General features: G+C 47.1%; 6 protein-coding genes across 6 annotated transcripts; 3 read left to right on the forward strand and 3 right to left on the reverse strand.

Annotated features, from left to right (window-relative positions):
* Positions 1–3,116: 3,116 nt before the first annotated feature.
* HO173_008395 (uncharacterized protein) lies at positions 3,117–4,412 on the forward strand (the record flags this gene model as incomplete). The annotated part of the gene is made up of 5 exons (XM_037310295.1): positions 3,117–3,210; positions 3,275–3,738; positions 3,874–3,936; positions 4,034–4,105; positions 4,164–4,412. 5 exons carry the CDS (start codon positions 3,117–3,119, stop codon positions 4,410–4,412), a joined length of 942 nt encoding a protein of 313 aa, XP_037162881.1.
* A 661-nt stretch (positions 4,413–5,073) lies between these two features.
* HO173_008396 (uncharacterized protein) lies at positions 5,074–9,352 on the reverse strand (the record flags this gene model as incomplete). Its single annotated transcript, XM_037310296.1, has 6 exons — positions 5,074–6,121; positions 6,174–6,675; positions 6,731–7,012; positions 7,082–7,619; positions 7,880–8,772; positions 8,833–9,352. 6 exons carry the CDS (start codon positions 9,350–9,352, stop codon positions 5,074–5,076), a joined length of 3,783 nt encoding a protein of 1,260 aa, XP_037162882.1.
* A 1,078-nt stretch (positions 9,353–10,430) lies between these two features.
* HO173_008397 (uncharacterized protein) lies at positions 10,431–12,094 on the forward strand (the record flags this gene model as incomplete). Its single annotated transcript, XM_037310297.1, has 4 exons — positions 10,431–10,484; positions 10,551–10,818; positions 10,872–11,108; positions 11,154–12,094. 4 exons carry the CDS (start codon positions 10,431–10,433, stop codon positions 12,092–12,094), a joined length of 1,500 nt encoding a protein of 499 aa, XP_037162883.1.
* Positions 12,095–12,646: 552 nt separating this feature from the next.
* On the reverse strand, positions 12,647–13,456 carry HO173_008398 (uncharacterized protein; the record flags this gene model as incomplete). Its single annotated transcript, XM_037310298.1, has 5 exons — positions 12,647–12,710; positions 12,763–12,820; positions 12,873–12,967; positions 13,018–13,043; positions 13,136–13,456. The coding sequence occupies 5 exons, from the start codon at positions 13,454–13,456 to the stop codon at positions 12,647–12,649; spliced, it is 564 nt and encodes a 187-aa protein (XP_037162884.1).
* Positions 13,457–13,589: 133 nt separating this feature from the next.
* HO173_008399 (uncharacterized protein) lies at positions 13,590–14,820 on the forward strand (the record flags this gene model as incomplete). The annotated part of the gene is made up of 4 exons (XM_037310299.1): positions 13,590–13,705; positions 14,046–14,191; positions 14,243–14,337; positions 14,392–14,820. 4 exons carry the CDS (start codon positions 13,590–13,592, stop codon positions 14,818–14,820), a joined length of 786 nt encoding a protein of 261 aa, XP_037162885.1.
* Positions 14,821–15,493: 673 nt separating this feature from the next.
* Positions 15,494–15,733, reverse strand: HO173_008400 (uncharacterized protein; the record flags this gene model as incomplete). Its single annotated transcript, XM_037310300.1, has 1 exon — positions 15,494–15,733. One exon carries the CDS (start codon positions 15,731–15,733, stop codon positions 15,494–15,496), a length of 240 nt encoding a protein of 79 aa, XP_037162886.1.
* Positions 15,734–15,976: the final 243 nt, after the last annotated feature.

A 15,976-nucleotide genomic window follows, 5' to 3' on the forward strand; every position in this document is an offset into this window, starting at 1 on the left:
GGATCTGAGATACTCGAGCTTCTCGCCCGCCTAATACCTCCTCCTATGCATGACTTCTGCTCGATCCTCTCAGATGACGCCGCTGACATTAAGTTCGATGACTATTTTGCCTGCTCATTTTCATGCCGTTCAACATGTTTCTAGATATGCCCGCTGTCAAGGAACTCCTTTATCTGAGCAATCTTTCCCTGTGAGTTGAACCGTACCAAGTCCACACTTCCACGTGGTAGGGTTTGTCTGGAAAGAAATCACGGCGTACGAGTTAGGAAATACATTCTCGGAGGAGTAGGAAAGACGTGATGGTAAAGCCACACCGCACGAGCACGAGCATAAGCAAAGAGCAAATATATATTGCCGAATGTAAATCTGGTGCAAGCGAGGGTTTTCCGCATGTGCTGTTGGTCATTGGAAGGGATCGCATCCTCAAAGGACACTTTTCACAACTGGTCGAGTCTCTCTCTTTGAATTCTGCCTCGAAGCCATTGTTCAAGAGCACTTAACACCCAGAGTGAGGTGCTTGGACACCCTAGTCACCTGGATGCCCTAAAAGCGGCAGCTGCTGGACTGCTGGCTCGGGAGCGTCCGAGTGGACTGAGCAGGGGTGCCGGTTTCCTTTTTTTGCCAAGACTCTCGGAGATACTGCGAGTGAATACTAATCACCGTGGTACTGGAAAATCGACCGAGAGTAGTTAACTGGGTAAATCGTTCTTGTCTAATAGGATAACAGTGCTGAAAACAAGCGAATACTCCACCAAGACTCCCATAGCAACCGGAATTCCTCAAGGATCACCGCTGTCGCCTATACTTTACCTCTTCTACAACTTAGATCTTATTAATGAATGTAATAGTCGCGTCGACTTAGAACGGTAGTTACCGGCTTTATACGATATAGGCCTCTTAATAGTAGGAAACTCTATCGAGGAAAATTGTAACGCTCTCCGCAAAATCTATGATGAAGTATATATGAAGTGGGCGTTATATAGGATCAGTTTGATTCTAATAAATATTAATTGTTGACCTTAGTAGAAAATAGAATTTAGTTAGATTATCTCTTATAATTTAATAAGAGATAATATATTGGTGGTTTATTGTATCTGAAGTCGAATTAACTTTAAACTTTATAGAGCTATTATAATAAAGGATTTAATCTAAAACTATTAAAAGTATTATATATTGGAGAATTATTAAATCGATATAGAATAGTAATTATAAGAGTTAAGTAGCTCTATTAGGGATAATTATTTTATAAATAATATACTACTACTTAGTATAGTATTAGTCTAAAGATATTATCGACTATAATAAAACTTATCTCTTATTATTATAAAGAATTTAATCTTAGATAGAGAAAGATAATTAAAGTATTTAAGACTATATTTATTCTAGACTTAATATAGAAGTATATCTTCTATTAATTAAATAATAGTAGATAAGATTATCTTAAAGTTATCTTATAAATCGCTATTAGTCTAATATATAGGAGATTATTAAGCTATAATTCGAGCGATAAAGTTTAAAGAAAATTTAAGAAGAATAGAAAACTAAGTTTACTAAAGCGATATATTAATAGATTCGAAGAATAATATAGCGATATTAATAAGATTAAGAAAATACGTCTTTTAGCGTCGCTTTCGATTAAGAGCCTTCTAAAATAATAATTTATAAGACTAAGAAAGCCGTTAAAGAACTGTTAAGATCGATTAATAAGAATTATATAATAATATATATAGATAATAGCGGGATTAATAAAAGATGAGTTTAGTATATCGTTAGATATTAATTTACTTTTAGTATTTATTTAAGCTTAGCGACTAGTATACAATATACTTAATAAATTATACGTATTCTTTAGCTTTAACTATAATAGTTATATATTAAATAAGATTATAACTTAGTAGAGTTATAGTAAATATAATAATTAAATATCGATTTAAATTATTAAGACTTAATAAGTATTTAAAGTAGATTTATATAATATAGATAGTATAGATTATTAATTCGCTAAGATATCTCGAGATAGTAATAGAATTATATTAAATTTCGACGTATATTAATATCGATAATAATAAATAGGCGAATAGAGGCGAAGAAGATTACTAGTTAGCGAGAGTAGTAATCTATAATAAAAGAGTAAAGGTAAATACTAATAAAATAGTTTAATTATTAATTATATAAATAAGAATAATATCGACGATTAAGATAGCTATTAGAACTACGCGATAAAATAATAAACTATCGAATAGGCTAACGGAAGCGAGGGGATTCTTAGAAGAATTTAATTAACATTGTCGAAATAAATATAACTTCTATATTTAGAGTTAAGCGCGCTAAGACGTCGCTAATAACGTAAATAAGAATCGAGAAAATAGATCTTAAGATCTTTCTTTATAATCGATAGATATTAAATATAGAGAATAAAGAATATAAGTGTAGCGAAGTAGACGACTCGTATATCTTTATAAATATAGACTATTTAGTAAGAAGCGAGGAATATAATAGATCGAAGAAGAAGAAGATAAAAGAGAGTTATTACTTATAAGGATATGTTAATAAACTACGCTACGCCTCTATGGGCGGACTTTATAAGGAGTATTAAGCTTATTAGTAATATTAAGCTCTTAATAAAGACTATAATAAGGATTTACTAGGGTAGACGGTTAAAAGAAGGATACGGTTAAACGGGAGGGCCTTAGCGATTAGGGTACCCTTTCTAAGGATCATATAGCAATATGAACCATGACGGTACTTTATAGCCTCATTTATTTGAGACTATATGATTGGCCGAAGGATCAGATAGATTACGTAACTCGCATAGTCGGCCACTAGGGCAAGACTTCGGTATATGATGTAATCATACTAATCACCGTGGTACTGGACCGAGGTAGCCAACAACATGATCGAACGGAGACCTGGAGTTTCGAGTCATAGAGATACCTCATGTAGGCTTTACAATGTCCATTGGTCACATCCTCCCAATCGAGCAGCCTTCGTCTTACAACCTCCCAGCAACATGGAGCACCATTGCCCAGTCTCTAGAATAGCTCTCATTATACCCCATTGACGAACATTGACCACTGACCCGGTCACTGGTCGGCACGCCAGGCAGGTATTCATCAATGACATACCCGCAGAAAATCGCTCTTGTGGTAGGAGCTTCTCGAGGGATAGGCCGACAGATCGCCATTGACCTCGCGAAGAACAACTACAAAGGCAGGCCATCTAACCCACATATACATCGACGTTTACAGAAAAGAAGCTAGCTAACACCACTCAGTGGTCGTCGCCGCCAAAACCGTCTCAGACCCTTCCCCCTCCTCCCCCTTCCCACCAGACTCCAACTCACCCTCCTCAACCATCAACACCGTAGCCCAAGAAATCACGTCCCTCGGCTACACCGCCACCGCCATCCCCGTTGATACCAGATCCTATTCCAGCATACAGTCCCTGGTCGACCAAACCATAAAGCACTATAAGCGCCTGGACGTGTTGATATACAATTCTGGTGCTATATGGTGGGCATCCGTGGAAAATACGCCTATGAAGCGGTTCCAGCTCATGCAAAAGGTCAATGCGGAGGGACTTTATGGATGTGTGCAGGCTTGTCTACCTTGTTTTGCGGAGAGTGAATGGCAGGGAAGGATTGTGGTTGTTTGTCCGCCGATATACGAGAGGTTTTTCAGGGGAAAGACTGCGTATGCTATGGGGAAGGTTGGGATGAGTGTACTGGTTAAGGGGCTGGTAAGTCAAAATTTGGAGTCCTCCAATTTTCATTAAGCTGGACAGTACGATCGTTCCCAATTGCCATCTCAAAATCAACTCGTCAAGCTACTTTCTGTCTATTCGGAATGATTGCTGAATTCCAATATTCTGCAGGCCATGGATTTCAAAAGGGAGGGAAAGACTGGAATGGCTGTGACGGGTATCTGGCCTGCTTCTGTGAGCCCAACAGCATCTCTTCCCTCTCCTCCACCCTGTCACCCGCTGTCGTGAGGTTCCGGGGCGGAAAGCAGGGTCCTGACCGCTTCTTTACTAGGCGATTGAATCCGCGGCTACTGCTCAAATCACAGCCAGAGATGCCTCCGAGGCGAAAGACCTTCGGAAGCCGGTATGTATCTAAGTGTGCATCACAGTCTCCCCGCCAGCTATTCTAATATACTCCATAGACCATCTTCTCAGACGCAATCCTCGCCATGCTCAACGCTCCAACATCAACCGTCAACGGACTGCTCGACCTCGACGAAGACTTCCTCCGCATACATCTCGGCGTCGAAGATTTTTCGAAGTATTCAGTCGTCGAAGGCGCTACACCGCGGAGGATAATGCCCAAACGGTTTCCAGATCTCCGGGTCGATGAGCATGATGACGAGGGTAAAAGGGTGGACAGTGCGCAGCTTAGAGAGGGCAAGCTTTGAGCTATGGATGAATGGACAAAGTCAGCCGATCCATTCCATCCTTGAGCTGCCCGGTCAATATAGGAAGGGAAATTCCAGGGACCAAGCGCTTCTTCCAGCCCTTCCCCCAACACCACGCGCCCTACGACAAGAATCACGAACCCCCTCTGCCACCTCCACAACTCCCACAAGCGGTTCTTGCATTGCAATCGTGACGACTTTTCGAAACAATCGGTGCTACGCTAGGAGCTGTGAAGCGGAAGCGGTGGACGTGATGGTAACGAAGAGGCATTGGCAGCATTGAGTGTTGGTCTAGGCTTGAGAAACCTTTTAGTTTTAGCCAGCGTTGAAAGGGTAGTATTGAGAGGGTATGATACTATAGTGGAGGTCCGGCTTGGGAGGTGGAAAAGCTAAAGGGGGGGATACACTTATTGAATGTTGTGAGGAGAGACATTCACTCAGGCGGTTCATGAGAAAGAAAGAAGCAAGATTCGTTCCCCGCTACAAAAAACTCGTCATAATGTTCATCATCGAGAATTGTTTTCCATCATCACTTGGATAACAATTGCTTTCACAATCCCTATCTACTCATCCCTCTATCCACAGAACCTGTACAGCACGCAGAGCAACCACTTCTCTATCATCACAGATTCACAAACAATGCTGTACAGCGAAGCTCGCTTCAATCCTTGCCCGTATCCTCCTTCAAACTCACGATCCGATTCAACACCAATTTCCCAGCACTGCTCTCCTTATCCACGCAAAAGTAACCCATCCGCATTCCCTGGAACCTGACCGTCTCCGGCCTCGCAGCCACTTTTACAGAGTGCCCACCATTCGCCTCGACACTGCCTGGCGTTGTGCTCGCATCACTTTTCGCATGTTCTTCATACATCTTAGCTTCATCAGCGATCTCCTTCTCGCCCGCCTCAGCCGGCCACGGCGCCCTCCTTCTAATTTCCTCAATCCCCATCTCAATCATCGCATTGGGGAAGATCTCCTCGGAATCCGGGTTGATGTCCATCAAAAAGCCCTCCGGATGCGCAGCCGGGTTATCGGATTTGAAAAGCGGATTTATAACTCTAACTTCTGCTTTAATTGGACTGTCATGATCTGGGGGAGAAGCGACCCAGTGAATAAAACTTTTTGGTTTCTTTGGGGCGGAGCCATCGGCTGGTTTCTCGTAGGTGGCGTGGATAAGGGTTATCTCTCCGGTGGAGTGGTCTTTCTCGAAAGAGGTGGCTGTGATGGGGAAGGGAGCTTTCATCAAACCGACGGTTTTGCCTGGAGCGAGGCGGAAGTAGTCCGGTGAGTCCACTTCACGGAAATCGCTGCGTTCAATGTAGACAGTTTTGGTAAATGGGATCGTATGCACCCCCATAGCCGGGTCTTTCGAAAATGGCAAGTCGACCATCTCCAGATGATCGTCAGGCAAATTGTCAATAACCACCTTGACCGGATCAAGCACTAACATCAGGCGTGGAACGGTCACTTCCAGATACCGGCGCACGGAAGTCTCGAAGCGTTTCACTTCGATATTTGTAACTGCTTTAGTGACGCCTAGCTCATTCACGAAAGAAAGAATCGCACCGGGAGGAACACCACGGCGCCGGAGGGCAGGGAGGGTGTAGAGGCGAGGGTCATCGCGGGCTCGAACGTGTCTCTTTTTGACCAGTTCGTGGATTTTTCGTTTGGAAAGAATGGTGCCACTGACTGATAGGCGACCGTATCTGGTGGATCGCATTAGTCTTTACCCATAAATGGCAGACAAGAACTACACACTCTCTTTGCATTGGTCTGTAAACGTCCAACTCGTTATTGAGCCAATCGTACGACACCCTTGAAAGCTCGAATTCTGTTGTACACAGCGAATGCGTGATACCCTCGAAGCTGTCGCATAAACAATGCGTGAAATCATAAGTTGGGTAGATTTTCCACTTGTCGCCCGTACGATAATGTGGGCCGGCATATTGCACCTCATCGCTTTCTGCTCCGTTGGCCCCAGTCTCTCTTGGATCATTTTCGCGTAATTCTTCTTCGTCCTCTTCATCTTCCTCGTCTTTCTTCTTCGCAGGAATGCGATATGCAAACACATCCCACATTTGCGGATTACCATCTTCGAGATTCTGCTTCATTCGTAGAGCCGCCTCGCCAGGCTTGTACTTGCCATCCCGCATTGCTCTGAACTCGTACATACTCTCGGAAGTCGGACGACTACGGTGCGAGCAAGCATAGCGAGGCTTCTCTCCTTTCTTTCCGCCGCGTTGATCAACGATGTCGCTTTCTATAGTCCCTTCAGTATATACCTTGCCAAAGCAATTTGCTCGGAATCGACCCACTTGTGCAATGACAGACATATGCACCACCTTTCTCGATCAGAGCTTCAGCTAGCGCATATAGTCGATCGAAATTATCACTGGAGTGCGTGGTTTTAACCGGCTTGAAGCCCAGCCATCTCACAGTGTCTTCAATCGAGTCGTCATATTCTTTCTTCTCGCCCGCAGGATTTGTATCATCGAAGCGTAAATAGCATTCACCACCATGGTACTTTGCGAAGCCGAAGTTGATTGCAATTGCTTTGCTATGACCAATGTGGAGGAAGCCATTGGGCTCTGGGGGAACTAAGTAGGTAGGATTAATCAGCACCGACATGATAGACTTTCATGGGAGATCTTAGATAGACAACTGACAGCGCGTTATAACTTTGCTTATGCCCTCGGGTCCTACTGGCCTCTCTTGGTATACTTCGGAAAGGAACCCAACTTTGAACATGGATTCAGGATCTTCGACCGAGGGCTTGGCTGCCGTTTCCTTCTTCCCCTTTGGAGGCGTAGGGCCTTTGGGTGGTTTGGGGGTCTTGGGAGCCTTTTCTTTTCTAGCCTTGGGAGGTTTGCCGTTGTCTGCTGGCGCTTTAGGATTTGTGTTGCTATTGTCGGGCTCTACTTGAGCGTCTGGAAGGTCCCTCGCAGTAATCGAAGCCCCATGTCGCTCAGGTAGAGCTATTTCGTTCTCCATGTTATGCACTGGCGGACTGAGATTCATTTCTGGGCGGTTTGAGGTTCGGGAGAGTATTTGATGCCAGTCATTAAGAAGCATGACTCCATTGTCAATGGTCGCATGTAAACAAGCGCTAATGCCGAGGCTAAGCGCGGACCAATCGGGACCACGACTGTCGATGTACCGAAACTTCAAGGCCCTCGAGTCCTTTTCCTTGGCATACTGCTGCTTCTGAACTGTCAGAAGAAAGAGCTGAATGAATGATGGAGTAGTTTGTACATTACATTGCTCAGAAATGCTACGATCTATGCATGCATTCCCACAAAGGGCTATGCCTTTAAAACGCCACTTTTCCCATTATGCCTCCCAGTTCCAACAGCTCTCTGACATTCCATAACGCCAGAGCCTCCGGGTTTAGTAATACAAGTCCAAAGAGGCATTGTTCAATCCTCATTACTTCGCCGTCTCTTAGCTCTCCTACTCCTCCTAACACCATCGATAGCTTCAGGTGACAGAATATCCTCTGGTAAACCAAAGTCCTGGTCGACCAGTTCAGGCAATGGCTGTCCGAAGGCGAATCTCGCTCTCCCGCGTCGATGCTTCCCAATTGCCGCGTCTCGAAGGTACGGTTTGGAGTAGAAAGATGTGAACGGCTTCTGGAAAGGCGGCGTAGAGGGCGCTTTTGCACGGTGTGACCTCTTCCCGGATGGTGCTTTTGTAGCCGATGTAGGTTCTCTATGCAGTTGTATTGCAGCGGCTTCGGCACCGGGGTCATCGGGTGGATCATCATCGCTTTCGCCGTCCTCGTCAGACCCACCCTCCTCTTGATCTTCGTCTTCATCTAGCATCGATTCCTCCTTTTCCACTTTCCGCCGCTTCTCCTCCTCCTTCCATTCCCGAAACTTCTCAAGCAGTATTAGGACTTCCTTTATGAAATAGTCACGTTTGGGCTCATAGGCCTTCTTTTCACCATCCGTGATGCCACTGATACCCATGACTCGTAGCCAGTCGTGTCCTTTTAAGCCATCTAAGAGCCGCTCAAGCTGGACCTTTTCGTGCATTGCCCGTTCTTTCTCAATGTTGCGAAGCTGCTTTTCCTGCCTTTCTGCTCGCCGGTGGGCCTTCAGGTACACGACATCACTCATTTGATCCCGAGTGGAATTTCGCTTGTCCATGGCTGAGAGATCAATCCTCGTAGCGTCGTTGAGGGTGGTGAAGGTCTCTTCCGATAATGTAAACGCTTGGGAACAGCCATTGAACATGGTAGTATTCCCTTTGGAAGTCATTGGAAGGATGGTATTGGCATTCTTGAAGGTTGAAGCGGATGGTGCAGCTTTTGCGGGGTCGTCTGTGATGTGAATGAGGGTCTCCGGAGTCAGGAACTCTAGCAGTATGTATCAGTAAGTGGCACCGTCCTATGCATCTGGATCAATGGATGTCCTACCGGGTTCCTTTGGCTCAATGCTCACCAACTCATCGTAGTTGGGGAAGTACAATGCAAGCTCGCTCTTCGATCGCGAGCATCCATCATGCGACCTGAGACTTCTCCTGTCATTTTGGCTGGAGACGTATGTGGTATTGACGGTAAGGGTAGCATTGTTGTTGAAGGATTGTGCATTTTGTATTGCGGTATTGGTGCCATTGATGGGTTGCGGAGGATCTGGCTTGCGCGACCTCCCCACCTGTGTCAGGGCATCTTGCGTTGCGGACCTGTCGCGAATTGGGAGTGACTTGGATGCATATGTTTTGGAGACATCTCTTGAACGTGTAGGATCTGGCAGTCCCAATCTCAGCCTCTTGACAGAAGTGTTGCTGTGACTGGCGAGTGATGAGTCGCGGGTGCGCTTTCCGCGTCGTGAATTGGCCAGCGGGTTTTGGTCGGCATGAGTCGGAGGTACTTCATTGAGGATTGTATTGTTGCGATTGGACGAGCGGAGGGAGGGCCTGGATGGAAGGGCGGCCATGATGTTCGGAGGGATAGAATCTCATTTTTCTGTTCTTAGTAGTCTATTTGTGCAATTTGAGGAAGATCAATCATCGCGACGATGAAATTTGAAGGGAGTCAAAAGTAGTTCGCGATCCCTTAAAGTTTGAGAATCGGCTTCAGAGAGACCCCACCGCAACAACGGCAGCGTCACTACTCCGCAAAGCCACAAATAATAATAGTGTGTCATGATTTCCTTGATTCCGAGATGCGCTACAGGTGTTTGTAATCCGGAGGAAACATTTTAGAGCGTCGTTGAATGGCTAGGTACATGAGGAACGCATGTTTAAATACTGCAGTCCAAGGCTCTTTGAATCCCCCACATTACCATCACCTGACGACTTTAATATTTTCCTTGTCGTCTCGGAGTCTCGAAGCCGTTACAGTCTATCACTTGTGCAGCATTCTGCCCCCGCCATCTCACGCACCCCAAATATGATGACCTGAAGTCCCAGGGATCATCTCACGAGCTTACCAACGTCTGCTTCCGAGAGGAAGTATCGATCAGTCATTCACTATGCCCGAGATGTGTGGGACGTAATGAACTGGCCTTGAAAAACGGATTCGAGGTATACTAGGTACTCGAAAAACCGATGTGCGCAAGCTGAGCTCTTCTCTGGCTTATTGGCTCCCGTCGCCGTTTCCTGCGGCGTGATTGAATGATAGCCCCAATATATTCTCTACGTCCTGCGGCTGAGAGGTGGATACAATTCTAGCTACGATGCATCGAGCGGATGCTTCGCGGCCCATAGACTACCTTATTATTGGGTTGGGAGGATCACTACGATCAAGTTCAATCTGTACTTTGTAAGGCATCTAGCCACAGAAGTCTTTGCTTTACACGTAGGTAAGGCGTCAGTGCTGACGGGAGCCTTCCCATTGGTGCCATCCTCGGAAGACCAACGAGAATCATCTCGGGTCTCCTCGGTCAAGCACGTATTCATCTATTCGTCTTCATTATAAAGACTGTCAACCCTTCACTCCTGTCTTATTTGATGTAATAGCCACATCCAATTCGGCACAGAGTCCTCAAAGTTCCAAGTCTTGTCCCTTCTATCATGGCTTTCCTGTTCGGCGTTCCCTGGATGGTTCTTGTGGCCTCCATTGTTTCTGTACGACAGTCCCACTCATTCGCTGCCTTTCTCTTCTCTGTTGCTAACACGGTAGTTGAACTGTAGTACGCGATCTATCTTGCTAGCGTGGTGATCTACAACATCTTCTTTCACCCTCTCAGACATTTCCCTGGACAGATCTTCTGGACCTCGAGTCGTGTCCCATGGGCATGGAACACGTTCTTCGGACAGATGCCCTTTGCTGTCTCCAAACTCCATGCACGCTATGGCAATGTTGTCCGTATTGCCCCGGATGAATTGTCATTGATTGATCCTTCGGCATGGAAGGACATTATGGCAGCCCACAAGGAAAGGCCACTCATGCAGAAAGATCGTTGGTACACCGTGAATCTCTCACTGAAACCTGCATGCTGACAGGGAGTTCAGCCGCCGCATTCACCAGAGCCGCCGTTGTGGAGAATATCCTTACCGTCAAGAGCGACGTCGAGCATAGTCGAATGCGACGAGTACTTACGCACGCCTTTTCTGAAAAGGCTATGAGAGAACAAGAGCCTCTCATCCAAGAATACGTCGATTTATTAATGAATTCATTGCACGAAACCGCAGAGGAAGGCCCACAGAACATGGTTTCCTGGTACAATTTCGTTGCTTTTGACATCATTGGTATGCAACAAGTCATCTCCAGTTGACACCAATTAATCTGAATAGGTGATCTCACCTTTGGCCAGTCTTTGAAATGCATCAGAAAGGGAAACAGCCAATGGATAACCTTTATGAACGTCATCTTCAAGACTGGCAGAAGAGTGTCAGTTTTCAGATACTTTCCGCATTTGACTCCCATTATGATGCCCCTTATGCGACGATCGAAGATTTATAAGTCGAGCATGAGGAGCTTTGAAAACACCAGAGCTATGGTGTCAAAGAGAATGGCCACTAAAACAGACCGTAAAGATTTCATGTCCTATGCTTTTCGCGCGATGGAGAGGGGCGATCCTAGTATGATGATGTCGAAGGAGGAGATGATGGTTACCTTCGAGGTGCTTATGGTTGCTGGAAGTGAGACTACGGCAACACTACTAAGCGGCGTGACCTTTCAACTCCTCAAAAATCCCGACGTCTTACACAAGTTGGTGGCCGAAATCCGAAGCACATTCGCCCACAGTCATGAAATCACCATGGTCAGCGTAAACAATCTGAAGTACCAACTCGCAGTCCTAGACGAGGCGCTCAGGATCATGCCACCCGTCGCGACTGCCTTGGTACGGCTCGTGCCATCTGGTGCGGGAGAGGTCGTGGGTGGCCACTTCGTGCCCGGGGGCACGAGAGTTGGTATTCCACCATGGGCCGCTTCTCGATCTCCGCTCAATTTTCGAGATTCAGAGTCTTTCGTTCCGGAGCGCTGGCTGGGAGATGTTCGATACGCAGGAGACCGACGGGAAGCTTCACAGCCGTTCAATATCGGGCCTCGCGGGTGCATCGGACGAAACCTTGCGTACGCCGAGATGCGCATCATACTCGCCCGAGTGCTTTTTGAGTTTGATCTGGAGCTCATGGAGTCGAGTAATTCGTGGTTGGAGGATCTCAAGAATTTCACCTTGTGGCAGAAGGATCCGTTGATGGTGCGATTGAGGCCTGTGGTCAGGGGTTAGAGAGCTGGCGCATGTGCACCACTAATGTCCTGGAGAATACTATGAAGGCTAGGAGCGTGATGTACTGACGTAGGCGAGCATGGGAACGTTAGGCGAGCATGGGAACGTAAATAGGTAGTCAGCACGACCACTAGCGTCAGATTCAGCGTCTTCAAACCTATTATATTCCTGAGCATTTGTTTACCAGGGTTCAAGGTCGACGGGGCGAAAAACCTCAAGTAGGTGTAGCGCTTCACCGCGTTGTGGTGACGAGGCAGATCATAGCGAAATTCTCTGTGCGGAGTGCGGGTTCTTGCAGGATGTGGAAATGAGGAGATGGTGTACAACAGTATTGCCATGAGACGTCAGGCGTCTTTCGCATACCCTAGACCAAGATTACCAAATACGTTAAGGCGATTATATACAAAGACCGTGTCCATATAAATTCTAGGCTTCTGCCATGTACGCTTTCCTTCGATTGTTAGACTCGTTAGTCAGGCTTCTCCCATACATACCATCCTTTCATCATTAGGTGCATGGCACAGCCCAAACCGTCCACGTGAGAGCCTATGTTCAGCTAAAGATGAATTCCTTCGTCACGGGCGCACTCGATAAATCCGGATTGAGCAGGACACAGCTGCAGATCCATCAGTCATTGATCAGAGATAGCACATGAGGAAAACACATACTTCAAGAAGTATGCCAGCCCAGTCCTCCTTTTCTCCAGGAAGGAAGGGCGGAATTTATCTTCCAAATTGTCAGCACAATAGAAGGAACTGGAAATGAGGTTGGAGCTCACAGAAAAGGCTCTTCGGGGGCAACGGTGGCATGGCACCGCCAGAATTAGGGAAAGTCATCAAGAGCTTGCGTCGCAGATCATCGAACTCGGAATATCTGTTGATTTTAGCATACGAGACTCTTCAGGGAGTCAGATTGGCAGTGACCTTTTTCTAATTACGATGGACCCGCCCTTGGGAGCCGTTAGTATGACGAAAGGACTCATAAAGCATACGAGCTGAGAAAACAATAGGACGGCTTATGTGGCAGGGTAATCAGACTGACATCGAGCGTCTCAATCTTGCAATTCCAAACCACAAAGTTCCCAACATTAGGCACGGTTCCGCTCACGAGTACGTAATCGTCAATAGTGACGCCCTCGGCCCACACGGCACCGCTCTGCTCGGAAGGTTCCTCGGTGTGGTCTTCCAAAGTGATGGGAGGCGGCTTGGTGTTCTTAACGGAAGAGTAGGATTCATAACGACGGTGAGACCAGTATGGCGGGACCAAGGACGGAGGTGATTCTGCCCCACTTATTTCCTCCCGGGGCTGGCCGTTGGAGCTGTCATGATTCTGTGCCGAAGGTCTGGAATGCGAGCTCTCCATCCATCAGATATATAAATCGAATATCGATGTGACCTTCTAATATTTATGATTAATTTTGATATGCACGCAAGAACGCTCAAAAGTGGTGGCACGCCTTGACCTCGTATTTGACGACTGCAGGTGACCCCGAGCCATGCATTGGGTAAAGGTCCTTGCCAAATATAGCACACCAGACCAAGAACGGGTAGTTCCCGCGGCTAATTCGACGGCTCCTGCAAGCCAGATTCTCGGACTTTCGTCTATCGATAAGTAAATGGGTGCAAGTCGCAGGGTAGCTCCAGTCTCCACAATCGAAGGCAGGAAGCATCCACTTATTTTCGGCCGCCCTTTTTTTTCTTCAACTCCTTCCCATATTCTTCATCTTTTTCTTCATCATCACTCGCTTATCATAAACACATTCACAGAGGCAGCATCATTCGTTTCATACTACACGTTCGCTGCACTTGTATTTACACTACTTTCACTTCTTGAACCGAGACGATAGTACAGAAAGAGGCTGGTGAGTGAGCCATCCATGCATCTCGGGCCCACTCTTGCGCAATCTCCCGCACTCAACGCTCAACAGCTGACAGTCACATATCCCAAACAGTCTGTCAGACAAGAGAAGTGATCACATCGAAATCATCAAAGTCAAGATGCTTTTCAACACATTCGTTACCGTTGCCATCACAGGCCTCGCCCAGCTTGCTGCCTCCCAGTCTATCGACCCCAGCACTGTAACCGACGCAACCAAAGGTAAGATCTTGCTCCGAGGGATGGTGTTAATCATAGTCTGATAATGTACAGACCAATGGTGTACTGACCAGAAGAGTGCCTGCCCACTCATTTGCTTGCAACTTCCAGGAACATCGGGCCAACCAAAGGCAAATACCTGCGATCCGGTGAGTTGTCCTGCGGTTGTCGTTGTCGTATACCCGTACTGATCAATGACACAGACCTCCTTAGCCTACTCTTGCATCTGCAGCAACGGCCAACAACCAAACTCGAGTCAATACTCCCAGACTATCCCCTACTACGAATGTACCCAATCAGCCACCGACTGTGTCAACAAATGTGAACAAACAGACACATCTTGCCAGAGTGCTTGCCGCTCAGACAACCCTTGCGGTGCGCAGCATCCCATACGGTTGAATACTTCCACAATCTCGACCATGGCGGCCACGACCACTTCTGGTGGAGGCGTGGCCAGCAGTGCAAGCAATTCCGCTAGCAACACATTCACTGGCTTTGGAGGGTCATCCACCGCGTCAAGCAAGAGTGTTGCTCCTGCCCGTATCCAGGGCCTTGCTCTCGGTCTTGGTGGCAAATACGGTCTCCTTGTTGTCCTCGGTGGTATGATGGGCGGATTCATGTTTATGCTTTGATGGCCAAACGTCTCGAGCATTGAGAATTTCCGGGGATGTACACCTTGATTGGTACCATATCAACCCTCGGACACCCTCTTTTTACTAGAGACGGAGCATTTGCGACTTTCTCTGGCTCTTCGATTTGTGTTCATGAATATCATCTTCTAGCATAGCGTTGCGAAGCATCGGTCCTTACTGCATGGCGGATTCGGAATCCAGCACTTTCTTGAGTGTTTGGATAAAAGCATGGGAGGTGGTCTGGTCATCTGATAATGTTGTCTTCCAGATGTCAGACCTCTCTTTTCCTGTCCTTTCTGATAGCGCATTAGCGAGCGTCTTTTTAGCGGCATTAAAGGACTAATGAAAAAGCTTTGGTGGTTTGGACGTTCATTCAGCCTTGTTCCAGAATATGCAAATGAGATCTGTGACTGCTAACCTGACTGTTTGTTGGTTTTCCCAGTCTATCACAGCATCCAACATGTAACAAGGAGTTGGCATACCATCTCCCTGCCATGCCTTAACGGCTACTCATCCTCTCTTCCCTCCAATTGTGTCACGGACGCAAGAATCTATCCTCATTCCTCGCCCGTCCGGAACCACTCACCCATCCAACGAGGAAAGCCTGCCTCTCCCCACATCATCTTCCCACCACCGCTCTCCCCAAATCTTCCGCTCCACCAGAACCATCCCCTCACCGCCCCACAATCCTCTCCTCCCTCCCCGTCCCCACCCCCGAAGCAGACCCCACCCCACTCCGCACCCGCGGCCGATCCCCCGGCAGCGGCTTCAGCTCATCGTTCGGATCCACCTTGCCGTCGCCGTCCGTCGGCTTCACGTTCTCCTGCCGGTTGTTGGTGGCGGCGCGGGCGTCGTCGTAGGCGGCGACGTCTTCGGTCGTGAGGGTTATGGTTGTGGGTTTGCGGCGGAGCATGGTGGGATCTGGGGGAAGGGGGGGGTTGGAGGGGAGGGTGGAGGGGTGAGGGGTGAGAGGTGAGAGAGGTGTTGGTACGAGTAGCGCGGCTTGGCAAGGTAAGAGGTAATAGGTAAGGTTGATTGATTGATTGATTGATTACATCATACTACCCTGAAGTCTTACCCTAGTGGCCGACTATACGAGTTACGTAATCTATCTGATCCTTTCGGCCAATTAAAAAAACCCAAATTCAAAAAAAAA

This window comes from Letharia columbiana (assembly GCF_014066305.1).
Source record: "Letharia columbiana isolate WasteWater2 chromosome Unknown Sc0000030_s1, whole genome shotgun sequence".
Taxonomy (NCBI): Eukaryota; Fungi; Ascomycota; class Lecanoromycetes; order Lecanorales; family Parmeliaceae; genus Letharia; species Letharia columbiana.